The following is a 17,613-nucleotide window of genomic DNA, read 5'->3' as shown; positions in this document are numbered from 1 at the left end:
AGAAGAAAAACGGCAAATCATTTTTAAACCTCAGACTTCCACCGTACATGTACAGCGGCAGTCCTGAAGGGGTTAAAGGCTTATGTGCAGCAGAGATCGAGGACTAAGGGACAGATAAGAACCTGTTCTTGTCAGTTTTGCGGACAAGGATAGGACATTTTTGCAGGAGAAAAAAAAAAATAAAAAAAAAGACATGGCAGCAGGCTCTCAGCCAGTATCCGTGTTTTGCGTGTATTTACAGACCGCAAAAACGGAAATGGTAGTGTGCAGGAGCCCTAACTGAAATGCCCGGAAACCCATTTGATGTATTTCCAATCTGCCAGGAGCTCTTCCCATTCATTTAGTTACTACTTGTAGCACTAAATGGTGCCCAGGTACTTGTCAGTCACTTTCGAGCCCTTTTAGGGTACTTTCAAACACCTGTGTGAAGTTGGCACCCCATGTTCTTAAATTTCAAAAAGAAATACACCATTCGTTTGTGCTGCGTTTGTGCTGGTTTGTGCCGCAAAAATGAACGTTTATGCCGGTTCGGTTCCTGAGATTTTGCGCGTTAGATTTTTATGAAGCCCCGCCCATTTTCCACCCCATGTTCTTAAATTTCAAAAAGAAATACACCATTCGTTTGTGCTGCGTTTGTGCTGGTTTGTGCTGCAAAAATGAACGGTTGCACCGCTTTGGTTTCTGAGATATTGCGCGCTTGATTTGCTGAAACCCCGCCCACTTTCCACCCCATGTTTTTAAATTTCAAAAAGAAATACACCATTCGTTTGTGCTGTGTTTGTGCTGGTTTGTGCTGCAAAAATTAACATTTGCGCCGCTTTGGTTTCCGAGATATTGCGTGCTTGATTTGATTAAACCCCTCCCACTTTCCACCCCATGTTTATAACCCTGACTCTAGACCACCCAGGTGTCCTGCAGCTTGCCCCCCTCCCAGCCCCTTGGGGCACAAGCATAAAGATAAAAGTTATCCACACAAAGGTGGTAACCCTTATCTAGCAGTGGGTGCATAAGGTCCCACACAAGTTTCCCGCTAACACCCAGAGTGGGGGGACATTCTGGGGGTTGAATACGGGAATCTCGCCCCTCGTACACACGAAACTTGTAAGTGCACCCTGGAGTACTCTCACAAAGTTTGTACAGCTTCACGCCATACCTCGCCCGCTTAGAGGGAACATACTGGCGGATAATGAGTCTCCCCTTGAAAGCAATGAGAGACTCATCAACCGCGACCTCCCTTCCAGGTACATAAAACCTGCACAAATTTGGCCCCAAAGTGATCGATGACCGACCTGATTTGGTATAGGCGGTCATAGGCAGGATCACCTTGGGGGGGGACATGCTGCATTATCTGCATAATTGTAAAGTGGGGTCTGGTATAGGACGTCCCCACTCCAGTAATGCCCGACACTAGGTTTCTTGACTAGGCCCAAATGCAGCACGAGGCCCCAAAACGTCCTCATCTTGGCTACACAGACCGGAGTCCAGACACCGGGCCTAGCCAAAAAGGAGCCCGGATGTTGAGCAATGAACTGTGGGACGTACAGGTTCGTCTGCTCCAACATCAGATTCACAAAGGGGTCACTGAAAAAAAGACTAAAGTAGTCGCATTCAGTGAAGCCCACTGTGGAAATCTGGATTCCTGGTTGGCCTACAAAATCAGGAATCACGGGCTCAAAACGCTCTGGGGTATACCAGACAAGTTCACCGGTAGGGGCCTCCGGTGGTCTTAACTGGTGGGCCGGAAAACTAGTACGAGCCCCAGAGCTTCTCGTACTAGTGTGGGCCACAGGGTCCCTAGCATGGCGGTCTCCTTGCTCCACCTGGCGGCGTCTCCGCCGCCTTGGGGTTTCATCATCATTGCTAGATGATGAGGAGGACACGGATGACAAAAGGAAAGAGGGGTTATCCTCGTCCTCACTGGGGCTCTCGGACTCGGAGGCAAGCTGGGCATATGCCGCCTAGAACATCCGGCAGGCCATAGGGGAGTGTGTGTGTGATAAACTTTATTTGGTGTGCGTGTGGGGGGGGGGGTGTTCGGGAACTTACCCTAAACCTTACAGACAAAAAAATAAAAAAAGGCCCAAAAATGTGATTTTTTTTTTTTATTCAAACTCGCTGATCAACCGTCCGAAGTTGATCAGCAGTGGGGCGTGCGATACGCTAACAGTGACACTAAGAGTCCCGGCCAGTCAGTGTACGCAGAAAAAAAAAATATAATATGCTTGTGCCCCCAAAAAAGTTGTGAAAGGGGGCGGGAGGGGGGCAAGCTGCAGGACACCTGGGGGGTCTAGAGTCAGGGTTAAAAACATGGGGTGGAAAGTGGGAGGGGTTTAATCAAATCAAGCACGCAATATCTCGGAAACCAAAGCGGCGCAAACGTTAATTTTTGCAGCACAAACCAGCACAAACGCAGCACAAACGAACGGTGTATTTCTTTTTGAAATTTAAAAACATGGGGTGGAAAGTGGGCCGGGTTTCAGCAAATCAAGTGGCAATATCTCGGAAACCAAAGCGGCGCAAACGTTCATTTTTGCGGCACAAACCAATGGTGCATTTCTTTTTGAAATTTAAAACATGGGGTGGAAAGTGGGCGGGGTTTCAGCAAATCAAGCGCGCAATATCTCGGAAACCAAAGCGGCGCAAATGTTCATTTTTGCGGCACAAACCAGCACCAGCGCAGCACAAACAAATGGTGTATTGCTTTTTGAAATTTAAAAACATGGGGTGGACAGTGGGCGGGGTTTCAGCAAATCAAACGCACAATATCTCGGAAATCAAAGCGACGCAAACGTTAATTTTTGCAGCACAAACGAATGGTGTATTGCTTTTTGAAATTTTAAAACATGGGGTGGAAAGTGGGCGGGGTTTCAGAAAATCAAGCGCGAAATATCTCGGAAACGAAAGCGGCGCAAACATTAATTTTTGCTGCACAAATGCAGCACAAACGAATGGTGTATTTCTTTTCAAAATTTAAGAACATGGGGTGGAAAATGGGCGGGGCTTCATAAAAATCTAACGCGCAATATCTCAGGAACCGAACCGGCACAAACGTTCATTTTTGCGGCACAAACCAGCACAAACGCAGCACAAACGAATGGCGTATTTTTTTTTTAAATTTAAAAACATGGGGTGGAAAGTGGGCGGGGTTTCAGTAAATCAAGCGCGCAATATCTCGGAAACCAAAGCGGCGCAAACGTTCATTTTTGCAGCACAAACGAATGGTGTATTTCTTTTTGAAATTTAAGAACATGGGGTGGAAAATGGGCGGGGTTTCAGAAAATCAAGCGCGCAATATCTCGGAAACCCAAGAGGCGCAAACGTTCATTTTTGCAGCACAAACCAGCACAAACGAATGGTGTATTTCTTTTTGAAATTTAAGAACATGGGGTGGAAAATGGGCGGGGCTTCATAAAAATCTAACGCGCAATATCTCAGGAACCGAACCGGCGCAAATGTTCATTTTTGCGGCACAAACCAGCACAAACGCAGCACAAACGAATGGTGCATTTCTTTTTGAAATTTAAGAACATGGGGTGCCAACTTCACACAGGTCTTTCAAACTTGCGGCAGAGGATTCCGGCAGGCAGTTCCATCACCGGAACTGCCTGCCGGATCCGGCAATTTGGACGCAAACGGATGCATTTGTGAGACGGATCCGGATGCAGATCCGTCTCACAAATGCATTGCAATACCGGATCCGTCTTTCCGGTTGTCATCCGGTAAAATAGATCCAGTATTTATTTTTTTCTCATTTTTAAAAGGCACGTGCAGACCGCAAATCAGGATCCGTTTTGCCAGAACACTTGGGCATTAATGCGAAATGCCAGATCCGGCAAGTGTTCTGGATTTTTGGCCTGAGAGAAAACTGCTAGATGCTGCTGTATTTTCTCCGGCCATATAGATTGCATTAGGATAAAACTGATCAGTTTTTTCCGGTATTGAGCCCCGTGGACATTACTCAATACCGGAAAACTTTAATGCAAGTGTGGAAGTACCCTTATTCAGTTGTTAGTGCAACAAACTGTCTCCAGCAGTAAAAGTAAATATAAGGCAGTAATAACGTCCACCAATCCAGTTAAATCCTTACCTGAAACTCTGGATATTCGAACATGTAGGTCATGCTGCACCTGTTGGTCTCATAGGTGAAGAATATATCTATAACACCTAAAGCTACTAAAAGCACTAACACGCCATTAAATACAGCCGTTATCAGCTTCATTGCTTAATTCCAACTCACGATGATCTTCAAATAAAAAAAATCTTTAAATGAAATGCATAATTTGCTATTGGGCTTCAGCAAAAAATTCATAGGGCGCCATTAATGATTGCTGCCACACGCGGTTACACCACACCTGCAGGTTTTAAGACAACTAGTCCACGGTAGATGCTAGAATGGAGTTGCTAGAAGGAGGTTTGTGAGGTCACTGGTCACATGCTTTTTTATTGTCACATGACCAAACACGGACTGCAGGAGCCTGTGGAAGGAGGAGGGGTTGTGTGCCTGCAAGCAGCCCTGTGAGGGAGGATGTGGTACGTCCTGGACTACACAGAGCTTCATGGGGAGCTGAGTGCAGGTCTGGGGGTGGAAGGAGAGCATGTGTGGGGTTCATGGATTGCAGGCCTATCTGGGTGGTGGAGTGGAATGGAATTTGGTGCGATTACAGGTGTTTACTGTACAGATCTGGATGTATTGTGGGAGACATGAGGGTTAAAATCTGTGTATGGAGGTGGCTTTATGGAGTGTAAATCTTTGAGAGGGGCATGTGGCATATTCTGGGAGACATGAGGGTGTAGATCTGTGTAGGGGGGCTTTATGGGATGTCTGCGCACCAGCGTCTTTAGCACTGACAGGGGAGAGTGTCTGCCTGAGAGGTACATGTGAAGCCTGTGGAGGGGGCTGACAATTCTATGAGGTGTGAGGGACGACTGCCGTGTGGGATTGTATGATTTGAGGGGACGGGACGACTATGGTGTGGGATTGTATGATGGGGGGGGGGGGGGGGGTTGTATGATATTGGGGGAGTACTATGGTGGGGGATTGTATGATATGGGGGGGGGGGACTATTGTGGGGGATTGCATGATATTGGGGGGCCATGTACATGTACTTCATGAGGTCTGGGGGAAGATCAGGGTGGAATCGCTGCACCATGGCTGCTCTAACCGGCAGGCAGCTATGCCAGGAAAGAGCAGCATGGTGGGGCTCCACTTCCCTGCATCTCCAAGCGCTGCGATTGGATGATCAATGTGTCGATCACATCGCAGCACAGGAAGCTGTCTGTCAGCTGCGGGGAGGGTCAGGAGGAGGTCAGGGGACAGTGGCCGGTGCTGAACTTGTGAGCATCGGTCACATCTGAGCTGAGGCAGGGGACACCAGTGTTTTGGGTCCCCTGCCAGCGCTGCGATTGGCTGAAACAACGCTCCAGCGAATGGCAGCGCTATATCTGCACAGGAAGAGGCAGAACGGCCCTGCATGCATCCATTCTAGCTAGTGACTGCTTGCAGATAGGTTCTGTGCTGCTGTGGCTTGCTGGGACTAGTGCTGTACCACCACTATGAATTTCACACCTTTGCTGCTGAAAAGAAGAAAGAACAACAACATCTGGAATAGCTGCACTTTGTTTTTGTGTGCGAGCTGTGACCGCCAAGTGCTTTTCAGTGCATATCTGCCTGATCAGCACCTGCAAATTATTTGTGCTGATTTTTTTTTTTTGCAAATTTTTTTCATATTAAATTTTTGGGGGTTAAAAAAGAACTGGTAGTTAGGGCTTTATATAAATATATATATTTATATATATCTCTATCTCAATTTCAGTTAGGGCTCTTTCACACTTGCGTTCTTGTCTTCCGGCATAGAGTTCCGTCGTCGGGGCTCTATGCCGGAAGAATCCTGATCAGTTTTATCCTAATGCATTCTGAATGGAGTGAAATCCGTTCAGGATGCATCAGGATGTCTTCAGTTCCGGAACAGAACGTTTTTTGGCCGGAGAAAATACTGCAGCATGCTGCGCTTTTTGCTCCGGCCAAAAATCCTGAAGACTTGCCGCAAGGCCGGATCCGGAATTAATGCCCATTGAAAGGATCCGGCCTTAAGCTAAACGTCGTTTCGGCGCATTGCCGGATCCGACGTTTAGCTTTTTTAGAGTGGTTACCATGGCTGCCGGGACACTAAAGTCCTGGCAGCCATGGTAAAGTGGAGCGGGGGAGCAGCATACTTACCATCCGTGCGGCTCCCGGGGCGCTCCAGAGTGACGTCAGGGCGCCCCAAGCGCATGGATCACGTGATCCATGCGCATGGGGCGCTCGGACGTCACTCTGGAGCGCCCAGGGAGCTGCGCGGACTGTAAGTATACCGCTCCCCGCTTAGTACACTTGCGTTTTTCCGGATCCGGCGTGTAATTCCGGCAAGTGGAGTACACGCCGGATCCGGACAACACAAGTGTGAAAGAGGCCTAAGTGTCAGTTTAGATTTCAGCACGAATGCACCATCTGTGTACGTGCATTTTGCAACCACTGAGCACCGATCAGTAGTGTCCATTACTGATGGTGTCTGCTCAGTTTGCGCTGCAAGTAATTTATTTTTTGCAGAAAATGTTATATTTTTTTTTAGACCTTTTCTTCTATATTTAAATTTCAAATTTATTAGAAGCCCCTTCATGTGTGAAAACACTACATACACTCCCCACACTAAATAAAGGTTTACACGTTTCACACTTCACACCCCGATAAAATAAAAATGTGTCATTCATCCCAACGACTATATTCAGCTAAAGAGGCATGCGCCATGCTTGCCTCCGATAGTCTGCCAGTGAGAAAGAAGAGGATGCCACTTTCCTCTACTCCGCTACCCCCTCATCATCATCCGCTGATGAGGGACCCTTTAGAACAGGCATGCTCAACCTGCGGCCCTCCAGCTGTTGTAAAACTACAACTCCCGCAATGCCCTGCTGTAGGCTGTTTGGGCATGCTGGGAGTTGTAGTTTTGCAACAGCTGGAGGGCCGCAGGTTGAGCGTGCCTGCTGGTTCCCCAGGTTATCAGTGGAGACAGCCCCCCAGAGTGAGCCCACATGGACCCCACCCCCTGACGATTATCAGCCCCAAATTCCAGAGTTCGTGGGCCACTCAGGAATTCTTATAGATTTTGCGGACTTCACTGAGCTAGATTTTTTCAAAATCATCTCTGAAGATTTTGTAAATCGAATGGTAACCCAAACCAACTTATACGCCTGCACGGTGTATGGGAAATAGACAGTACACTGTGAGCTGGCTAAACTCCATGTCTGAAGAGAACCTCACCAGCAGGAAAACCTCTCTGTATATAACACATAGAAAAGGTCCGTCTGGTGTATGGGAAATAGACAGTTCACTGTTAGGCTAGGTCTACACAACGACATTTGTCGCCTGACAATTTTTATAATGGCAGTCTATGGTGTCGCACTGCAACATGCAACATACTGCGACGCATCAGTCGCAGAAAATCCATTCGAGATGGATTTTTCTGCGACTGTTGCGTCGCAGTCGCAGCATGTTGCAGTGCGACATCATAGACTGTCATTATAAAAATTGTCGCGCGACATTAGTGCAACAAAATGTCGCGCAACAAATGTTGTCGTGTAGACCTAGCCTTAGAAGGCTAAACTCCATACCTGAAGAGGACCTCACCTGAAGGAAAACTGATGGTAAAACATGCTGAGCTTTCCTTTGACCATGATGATGGTGAAATCACAGGTTACCGCCAGAGTATTGCAGTCTGAATGTATACTTTGATGGGAACATTTCACAAATAACTCTTGATGAATAGAACATTTGAGCCGATACTTTGGTTTTCTCGTACACTGGAAGGCAGACCTTTCTCAGTGATTAGAGGCTCATCTGCAGCATCATCTGAGCTCAAACCTTGTTCTCACAGGACTCGGGGTAAAGTGTGTCCATGATATGGATTCATGTTTTATGGTGATATTAAACAGTTAGGCTTTCTGCACACAAATGTTTTTTGTTTCCGTTTGGCAGAAAGGTTTTTCAATTCCATATATGGAACCATTCATTTCAATAGGTCCGCAAAAAAACGGAATGTACTCCGTATGCATTCAGTTTCCGTTTTTCAGTTCAAAGATAGAACAGGTCACATTATTGCCCGCAAATCATGTCCTATGGCTCCATTCAAGTCAATGGGGCTGTAAAATGAACGGATACAGAATTCATCCGTATGTTTTCCGTATTTGTTCCAGATTTTGCGGAACCGTCTATTGAAAATGTTATGCCCAGCCGAATTTTAGAATGTAATTACTGTATATGCAAATACGGAAAGGAAACTGAGACAGTACTGAAACAAAAAAAATGCAAAAATGGATCTGTTTAAAACGGACCCCAAAACCATCCGGTCTTCTGCAGGAGGCCTTATAAGGATTAAAAATAAAAAAATGATTTTCTATCACTCATCTGTTCAACCTTATTTTGCGAAATTAATTGTAATGGATCAGATATCACAAAGGGTTAAGAAGGTCCTTACGGAGTATGGAGTTTAGCCAATTCACTTTGAATCAGCTAAATCCCATCATAGTTCCGTACCTGACCACCAGGAGGCTGAGAGGTCCGTAACAGGCATGGGGAATAGACAGCTCCTATAGAGTTGGCTATTCCCCATACTTAGTAAGGACCAGGTCCGTACCGTGTATGGAGTTTAGCAAAATCAATGTGAGCTGGCTAAACACTAGCTCTGTTCCGGAACCATCCACTAGGGGGGCTAAAAGGTCCGTAGCATGTATGGAGTTTAGACAGCTCTTAGAGAGCTGGCTATTTCCCATACTGCAAAAAGACCAGGTCCGTTTGGTGTCTGGAGTTTAGACACAACCGCGCTTTATTGGGTGTAAATCTGTGAGGAGGGAGCATTTGTTATATTCTGGGGGACATGAGAAGGTGCAGATTTAAGTAGAAACATAGAATGTGTCGGCAGATAAGAACCATTTGGCCCATCTAGTCTGCCCAATATATCTGAATCCTATGAATAGTCCCTGGCCCTATCTTATATGAAGGATAGCCTTATGCCTATCCCATGCATGCTTAAACTCCTTCACTGTATTTGCAGCTACCACTTCTGCAGGAAGGCTATTCCATGAATCCACTACTCTCTCAGTAAAGTAATACTTCCTTATATTACTTTTAAACCTTTGCCCCTCTAATTTAAAACTGTGTCCTCTTGTGGTAGTTTTTCTTCTTTTAAATATGCTCTCCTCCTTTACCGAGTTGATTCCCTTTATGTATTTAAAAGTTTCTATCATATCCCCTCGGTCTCTTCTTTCTTCCAAGCTATACATATTAAGGTCCTTTAACCTTTCCTGGTAAGTTTTATCCTGCAATCCATGTACTAGTTTAGTAGCTCTTCTCTGAACTCTCTCTAGAGTATCTATATCCTTCTGGAGATATGGCCTCCAGTACTGCGCACAATACTCCAAGTGAGGTCTCACCAGTGTTCTGTACAGCGGCATAAGCACTTCACTCTTTCTACTGCTTATACCTCTATACATCCAAGCATTCTGCTGCCATTTCGTGCTGCTTTATTACATTGTCTTCCCACCTTTAAGTCTTCTGAAATAATTACTCCTAAATCCCTTTCCTCAGATACTGCGGTCAGGACTGTGTCAAATATTCTATATTCTGCCCTTGGGTTTTTATGCCCCAGGTGCATTATCTTGCACTTATCCACATTAAATTTCAGTTGCCAGAGTTCTGACCATTCTTCTAGTTTTCCTAAATCCTTTTCCATTTGGCGTTTCCCTCCAGGAACATCAACCCTGTTACATATCTTTGTGTCATCAGCAAAAAGACAAACCTTACCATCGAGGCCTTTTGCAATATCACTTATGAAGATATTAAACAAAATTGGTCCCAGTACAGATCCCTGTGGAATCCCACTGGTAACATGACCTTGTTTTGAATGTTCTCCATTGACTACAACCCTCTGTTGTCTGTCACTCAGCCACTGCCTAATCCACTCAACAATATGGGAGTCTATGCTCAATGACTGCAGTTTATTGATAAGTCTTCTATGTTTATTGATAAGTCTTCTATGTGGGACAGTGTATGGGTATGGGTTGTAAATCTGTGAGAAGGGGGTATGGGGTGTATTCTGGGGTAATGAGGGTGTAGATATGTGTGTGGGGGCTTTATGGGGTGTAAATCTGTGAGAAGGGTGTATTCTGGGGCCATGTGGGTGTAGTTCTGGGGGGGTGGCTTTATAGGGTGTAAATCTGTGAGAGGGGCTTTATGGGGTGTAAATATATGAGGAGGGGGCATGTGCATATTCTGGGGCCATGAGGGTGTAGATCTGTATATGGGGTAGGGTTGAGAGATATCAAAAATATTCCCATAATAACTATATTAACCCCTTAAGGACTCAGCCCTATTTCACCTTAAGGACTTGGCAATTTTTTGCAAATCTGACCAGTGTCACTTTAAGTGGTGATAACTTTAAAACGCTTTGACTTACCTAGGCCATTCTGAGATTGTTTTATCGTCACACATTGTACTTCATGACACTAGTAAAATGAGGTAGAAAAAATATTGTTTTTGCATAAAAAGAGAAGTGTGCAGTGTGATTCTAAGAGCGACGCCTGTCATCTGCATGTCATATATTTTTTGCATAAAAAAAATACCTAATTTACCAAAAATTTTGAAAAATTTGCAAATTTCAAAGTTTCAGTTTCTCTACTTCTGTAATACATAGTAATACCCCCAAAAAGTGTGATGACTTTACATTCCCCATATGTCTACTTCATGTTTGAATTATTTTGGGAATGATATTTTTTATGTTACAAGGTTTAGAACTTTAGAAGCAAATATTGAAATTTGTCAGAAATTTACAAAAACCCAATTTTTAGGGACCACTACAGCTCTGAAGTCACTTTGCGAGGCTTACATAATAGAAACCACCCAATGCAAACCACCCAAAAATGACCCCATTCTATAAACTACACCCCTCAAGGTATTCAAAACTGATTTTACAAACTTTGTTAACCCTTTAGGTGTTGCACAAGAGTTATTGGCAAATGGGGATGAAATTTGAGAATTTCATTTTTTTGCCTAATTTTCCATTTTAACCCATTTTTTCCACTAACAAAGCAAGGGTTAACAGCCAAACAAGACTTTATCTTTATTGCCCTGACTCTGCCGTTTACAGAAACACCCCATATGTGGCCGTAAACTACTGTACGGCCACACAGCGGGGTGTAGAGTGAAAGTTCAAATCACACCACTGGTCACTGGACCAAAAATCCCTGTAGGTGTAGGTATTAAAAACTGATTTTACAAACTTTGTTAACCCTTTAGGCAAGATTTAATGGAAAATAGAGATACAATTTCAAAATTTCACTTTTTGGCAGATTTTCCATTTTAATATTTTTTTTCAAGTAATAAAGCAATGGTTAACAGCCAAACAAAACTCAGTATTTTATGGCTCTGATTCTGTAGTTTACAGAAACACCTCATATGTGGTTGTAAACTGCTGTACAGGCACACAGCAGGGCGCAGAAGGAAAGGAATGCCATACGGTTTTTGGAAGGCAGATTTTGCTGGACTGTTTTTTTTTACACCGTGTCCCATTTGAAGCCCCCTGATGCACCCCTAGAGTAGAAACTCCAAAAAAGTGACTCCATCTTAGAAACTACAGGATAGGGTGGCAGTTTTGTTGGTACTAGTTTAGGGTACATATGATTTTTGGTTGCTCTCACTTTTTGTGCGGCAAGGTAACAAGAAATAGCTTTTTTGGCACCGTTTTTTTTTTGCTGCTATTTACAACATTCATCTGAAAGGTTAGATCATGTGGTAATTTTATAGAGCAGGTTGTCATGGACGCGGCGATACCTAATATGTATAGATTTTTTTTTATTTATGTAAGTTTTACACAATGAGTTCATTTTTAAAACAAAAAAAGTTTTAGTGTCTCCATAGCCTAAGAGCCATAGTATTTTCAGTTTTTGGGCGATTATCTTAAGTAGGGTCTCATTTTTTGCGGGATGAGATGGCTGTTTTATTGGCACTATTTTGGGGTGCATATGACTTTTTTATCACTTGCTATTGCACTTTTTGTGACGTAAGATGACAATAAATGGCTTTTTTTAAACCGTTTTTATTTTTATTTTTTTACGGTGATAACCTGAGGGGTTAACTCATGTGATATTTTTATAGAGCAGGTCGATACGGACACGGCGATACCTAATATGTATACTTTTTTAAATTTATGTAAGTTTTACACAATGATTTCATTTTTGAAACAAAAAAAATCATGTTTTAATGTTTCCATAGTCTAAGAGCCATAGTTTTTTCAGTTTTTGGGCGATTATCTTGAGTAGGAATGTATCACAGAGAGTAAGAGAAAAGAACGCAACCGGCACTGCTACATGCACCCATGCAGTCACTGGAGCACATAGAACACTTGGATCCCGAACCTTCACGGTGGTGCTCTGTCGGTGATATAGTAGTTATGATGATAACAGAAGAAAGAAAGCACCGCGGCACTCACCACTGGTCACAAAGTTGCTGTTTGCAGTTTTATTTTTCAAATATGCATCGTGGACGCAGACAGGACACAGGTGAATAGACAGGCTACAGCTGTTTCAACAGCTGTAGCCTGTCTATTCACCTGTGTCCTGTCTGCGTCCACGATGCATATTTGAAAAATAAAACTGCAAACAGCAACTTTGTGACCAGTGGTGAGTGCCGCGGTGCTTTCTTTCTTCTGTTATTATCTTGAGTAGGGTCTCATTTTTTGCGGGATGAGATGACGGTTTGATTGACACTATTTTGGCGTACATGCGACTTTTTTATCTCTTTTATTACCTTTTTTTGGAAGTAAGGTGGGCAAAATTTCAATTTCTCATAGTTTTTATTTTTATGGCGTTCACCGTGCAGGTAAAGTAACATGACCGTTTTATAGATCAGGTCGTTACGGACGTGGCGATACCAAACATGTGTAGGGAATTTTTTTTTTTCATTTTTAACCAGTGAGAAATGTTTTTTTTTTATTTTTACATTTTATTTTTTTGACCCAGACCGACTTGGTTCTTGAAGATCCAGTGGGTCTGATGTCTGTATAATATAGTACAGTACAATATATATTGTACTGTGGTGGAAGAGATGGCGACCTGTGTCATGGGGGAGGCATGAGCAGCAGTCGCTGGGTGTGGGGTTCAGACAATGGTATGCATTTATTATGTCAGATCTGTGTGAGAGAAGGGGCACATGGTGATTATTGTGTGGTTTGTAGGACACCTGATCAAACAATAGTACTTGGGGGAGCAGTCTAGCTAGATGGGGTCACCATACAGACGGTGAGGAGCACTCCAGTGCCGTATCCTGTACAGACGGTGAGGAGCACTCCAGTGCCGTATCCTGTACAGACGGTGAGGAGCACTCCAGTGCCGTATCCTGTACAGACGGTGAGGAGCACTCCTGTGCCGTGTCCTCCTGTACAGATGGTGAGGAGCACTCCAGTGCCGTATCCTGTACAGACGGTGAGGAGCATTCCAGTTCTCATTAGCAATTTGGCAGTGTAGTACAGCTGCTGATAACTTGATGAACGCGCAAACCCTTTCAACCAGTTTAAAAATAATTGTTTGCTGGCAGCAGATTGTGCCATGTAATCAGTATTCTTCTGGCGGCAAACAATGATTCAGTATGGGGATGAGCAATGGCATTAGCGATCACCCCTCCACATACTGCGGAGGGGGATCACAGCATGTAATAGCAATAGTCTTCTCCACTAGCGAGCTAGGTGATTGCTGGGAAGGTATCCCTTGGACTAACTTACACCTTACACCTTTTAATCCTGCACCTCTTTATTCCTAAAACTTAACCTTTAATCATTATTATTCTAATAGGTAACTAAGGATACTTTTAAAATTGCCAGTTAGTCTCTAGATTTGTAGATAATAGTTAATATTCCCTATTGGTATCTCCTAATTTGGAATATACACTGTTGCCTTACTGGCTGCGCGCTGCCAGCGTTGCTAGGTACAATGTATCTAGTGTCTCCTACTAGTATTTGCTAGAGACTGGACTGATCCACGCTGCCCCCCGACATGTTTCGCCGAGTACTGGCATCTTCAGGGGTTAGGGCAGGGTGTGAGTGTGTTACTGCTCGGCTTAACTAATGTAACCTTTGTTTGTGATTTCATCACTAAAAGGCTATCCAATAGAGATCAACTCCCCAGTGAGCCTCGGACCATGATTTGTGGCGTCCACCGGTCCCTCCCCCCGGTGTCGTCACCCATCCAGACTATGCTTTCTGGTTGGTTGCAGTCATACCATGTCATCAGTCCGCGCGACGCGTATATTGTAGACTTAGATATTTTCTCCAGCAGGCCCTACTACTGCGCATGTCATGAGACTTAATTTCTGACACTTCCATGGTCCGGTACTGTGTTTGCGCAATGCGTGAATACTTTGATATTTTCTCCAGCAACCATGCCATTGTGCATGTCAAGGGACTTCGTTTTTCGACACTTCCATAGCCATGTACAGCATCTGTGCATGTGTGAATACTTCTATTTTTTTCTCCAGAAGACCATACCACTGTGCATGTCATCCGACTTAGTTTTCAGCACTTCCATAGCCAGGAACTACGTCTGCGCATGTGTTAGTACTTAGTTGTCTGTGTCTGAATCGTCAGCCGCCAGAGCGCATGTCACCGGACTTAGTCTCTTTGTTTACTCTTCATGTCATGGGACACAGATTTTCAGCACTTCTATAGCTAGGTATTGCGTCTGTGCATGTGTTAATACTTAGTTCCCTGTATAGATCGTCAATGCCAGAGCGCATGTCACCGGACTTAGTCTCTTTATTTGCTCTCTCTGCATTTCTATGTCTATATTGTGTGCCTACATAGGTGTCAGTACTTAGTTCCCTATACGATCCTTTGTAGCCAAGGCATTTGTCACTAGGGGTAGGCTCTTATTTTCCTGATTTTTTTTAGCACTTGTTATGTATTGTGCTTACATCGGCCTACAGTGTGATCCTCTATCTCTTCTATGTCTTTATCATAGAGCTATGCCTGTATTGGTATTTGGTTAGTGGCATTAGTGCCCTTACCCCTGAAGACGCCAGTACTCGGCGAAACATGTCGGGGGGCAGCGTGGATCTCATGTTTTAATTCAGTCCAGTCTTTAGCAAATACTAGTAGGAGACACTAGATACATTGTACCTAGCAACGCTGGCAGCGCGCAGCCAGTAAGGCAACAGTGTATATTCCGAATTAGGAGTGTCATGCCCTGCTCAGGTTATGTGTGGAGGTCTGCCAGGCTAGCAGCACATGTGTAGTTTGTTTTGAGTTTGGATTTGAGCTGTAGCCGCCTCCTTCCAGGTGCACTGGGTGGGGTCATTTGTATGAGTTTAAATTACTCCCTTTTCCAGTGTCCTGTGCGGGTTATAGCTTCTATCTTGCTCTAAGGAAGCAAGGAAGGAAATAAATTGCTGTTTCTGCTGAGCTACAGATAAGTTGGTTTTGTTTCTCTCTTGTGTTCTGTCTAGGCTGTTAGGGAGACACCTGCTCCCGCCTTGCTTGAAGAAGCAGGCTGTTTCCACTATCTTAGGGATCTTAGGGTTTCTTCAGTCTTAGGCACGGGGGCACGTTTATTCCCACCTTCAGGGTCTGAACGTGGGGCACAGAAGCCCAGGGAGAGTTGGTAGGGATTTGCTAGGAGGTGACCTTTATCCACAGCTTCTGGCCTAGACACTTGTTTCATGGTTTTCTGTGTTTCTATTGTATCTTGTATCCTACCCAGCGTATAAGGAAGTGCAGGATTAAAAAGGTGTAAGTTAGTCCAAGGGACATCAGTAGTTTAGATTTATATAAGTTAAAACACCGCATCCTTACACCTAAGGGAAATTTAGGTAATTGCTGGGAAGGAACGCTTCTGTATAGGAATGAGTCATGACATTAGTGATCACTGCTCCCCATACTGTGGAGGAGATCACTACATGTAAATGTGTCTCCTCCACTGAGAAACAGACGATTTGTCAGGAAGGAATGCTTCTGTGTGGAGACGAGTGATCTCTGCATGTAAACGTGTCTCATCCGGTGATGAGCAGATGATTGCTGGGAAGGAAAGCTTTCCTCCTGACAATTGCCTGCAGAATCTCCAGGTGTAATAGGACACTATGTGAGAAAATGGGATTTAGAGAGCAGTCTTTGAGCAGCATTAAATGAAGTTGCAGTGGCTATGAGGTGCAGTTTCTGAAGGGTGGTGGCACCCAGAGCAGTTGTCAGGCTGTGTCGTGTAGTGGGTGCTTAACCACCTCAGCACTAACTTGTGACAAAAAATAAAATCTCACATGTACTCATCATACCCCCCTCACGGAATCCAAATGCGTAATTTTTTTTAGACATTTATATTCCAGACTTCTTCTCACGCTTTAGGGCCCCTAAAATGCCAGGGCAGTAAAGGGGCTAGTTCTGGCAATGTGCGGATCCGCAAAATGTGGAAAGCAAATTGCCGGTGTCCGTGCATCCGCAAAACACATACGGACGTCTGAATAGAGCCTTACAGGGGGGTGATCAATGATAGGGGGGTGATCACCCCATATAGACTCCATGATTACCCCCCTGTAAGGCTCCATTCAGACGCCCGTATGTGTTTTGCGGATCCGATCCGTGGATCCGCAAAACACATACGGACCTCTGAATGGAGCCTTACAGGGGGGTGATCAATGACAGGAGGGTGATCAGGGAGTCTATATGGGGTGATCACCCCCCCTGTAAGGATCCATTCAGACATCCGTATGTGTTTTGCGGATCCGATCCGTGGATCCGCAAAACACATACGGACCTCTGAATGGAGCCTTACAGAGGGGTGATCAATGACAGGGGGGTGATCAGGGAATCTATATGGGGTGATCACCCCCCTGTAAGGCTCCATTCAGACGTCCGTATGTGTTTTGCGGATCCGGAGATCCGCAAAACACGGACACCGCGGATCCGCAAAACACATACGAACGTCTGAATGGAGCCTTACAGGGGGGTGATCAATGACGGGGGTGATCAGGGAGTCTATATGGGGTGATCAGGGGGTTAATAAGTGACTGTGGGGGGTGTAGTGTAGTGGTGTTTGGTGCTACTTTACAGAGCTGCCTGTGTCCTCTGGTGGTCGATCCAAGCAAAATGGACCACTAGAGGACCAGGTAGCAGGTATATTAGACGCTGTTATCAAAACAGCATCTAATATACCTTTTAGGGGTTAAAAATAAATAAATAAATCGCATCTACAGCCTGCCAGCGAATGATCGCCGCTGGCAGGCTGTAGATCAGCTAGTTTGCCTGCAGTTCCTGTGTTCGCGCGTTCACCAGAAATCTCGCGTCTCACGAGATAACACCCCAGCGCGTCCAGGAGGAATAACAGGGCTGCCGCAAAGACGCAATCCTGCGTACGGCGGTCCTGTAGTGGTTAAAGGGAATATGTCACCTGGTTTGAGCATATTAAGGTGCTACTACTGCCATGTACAATAAAATACCTTATTTCTTCCTGTAGTCTTCATTCTTTGTTTCATGGTTTCATTAGTGATAAAATCCACTTTTTATGTTATGCAAATGAGTGTCCAAGGTGCCCAAAGGGGCATTATTATCC

The 17,613-nt window shown here is 44.7% G+C and overlaps 1 protein-coding gene across 1 annotated transcript in view; it reads right to left on the bottom strand.

Moving 5' to 3' along the window:
* Positions 1-4,392, bottom strand: part of LOC122945418 (GPI inositol-deacylase-like) — a 657,393-nt gene extending 653,001 nt beyond the window's left edge. Inside the window, exon 1 of the mRNA XM_044304488.1 lies at positions 4,088-4,392. Within this exon, the coding sequence (XP_044160423.1) occupies positions 4,088-4,219 (132 nt within the window). The 5' untranslated portion in view covers positions 4,220-4,392. The remainder of the gene's footprint in view (positions 1-4,087) is intronic.
* Between the last annotated feature and the right edge of the window lie 13,221 nt (positions 4,393-17,613).

Source organism: Bufo gargarizans, chromosome 8, assembly GCF_014858855.1.
Source record: "Bufo gargarizans isolate SCDJY-AF-19 chromosome 8, ASM1485885v1, whole genome shotgun sequence".
Lineage (NCBI taxonomy): Eukaryota > Metazoa > Chordata > Amphibia > Anura > Bufonidae > Bufo > Bufo gargarizans.
This window is presented reverse-complemented; position numbering and strand designations above follow the sequence as displayed.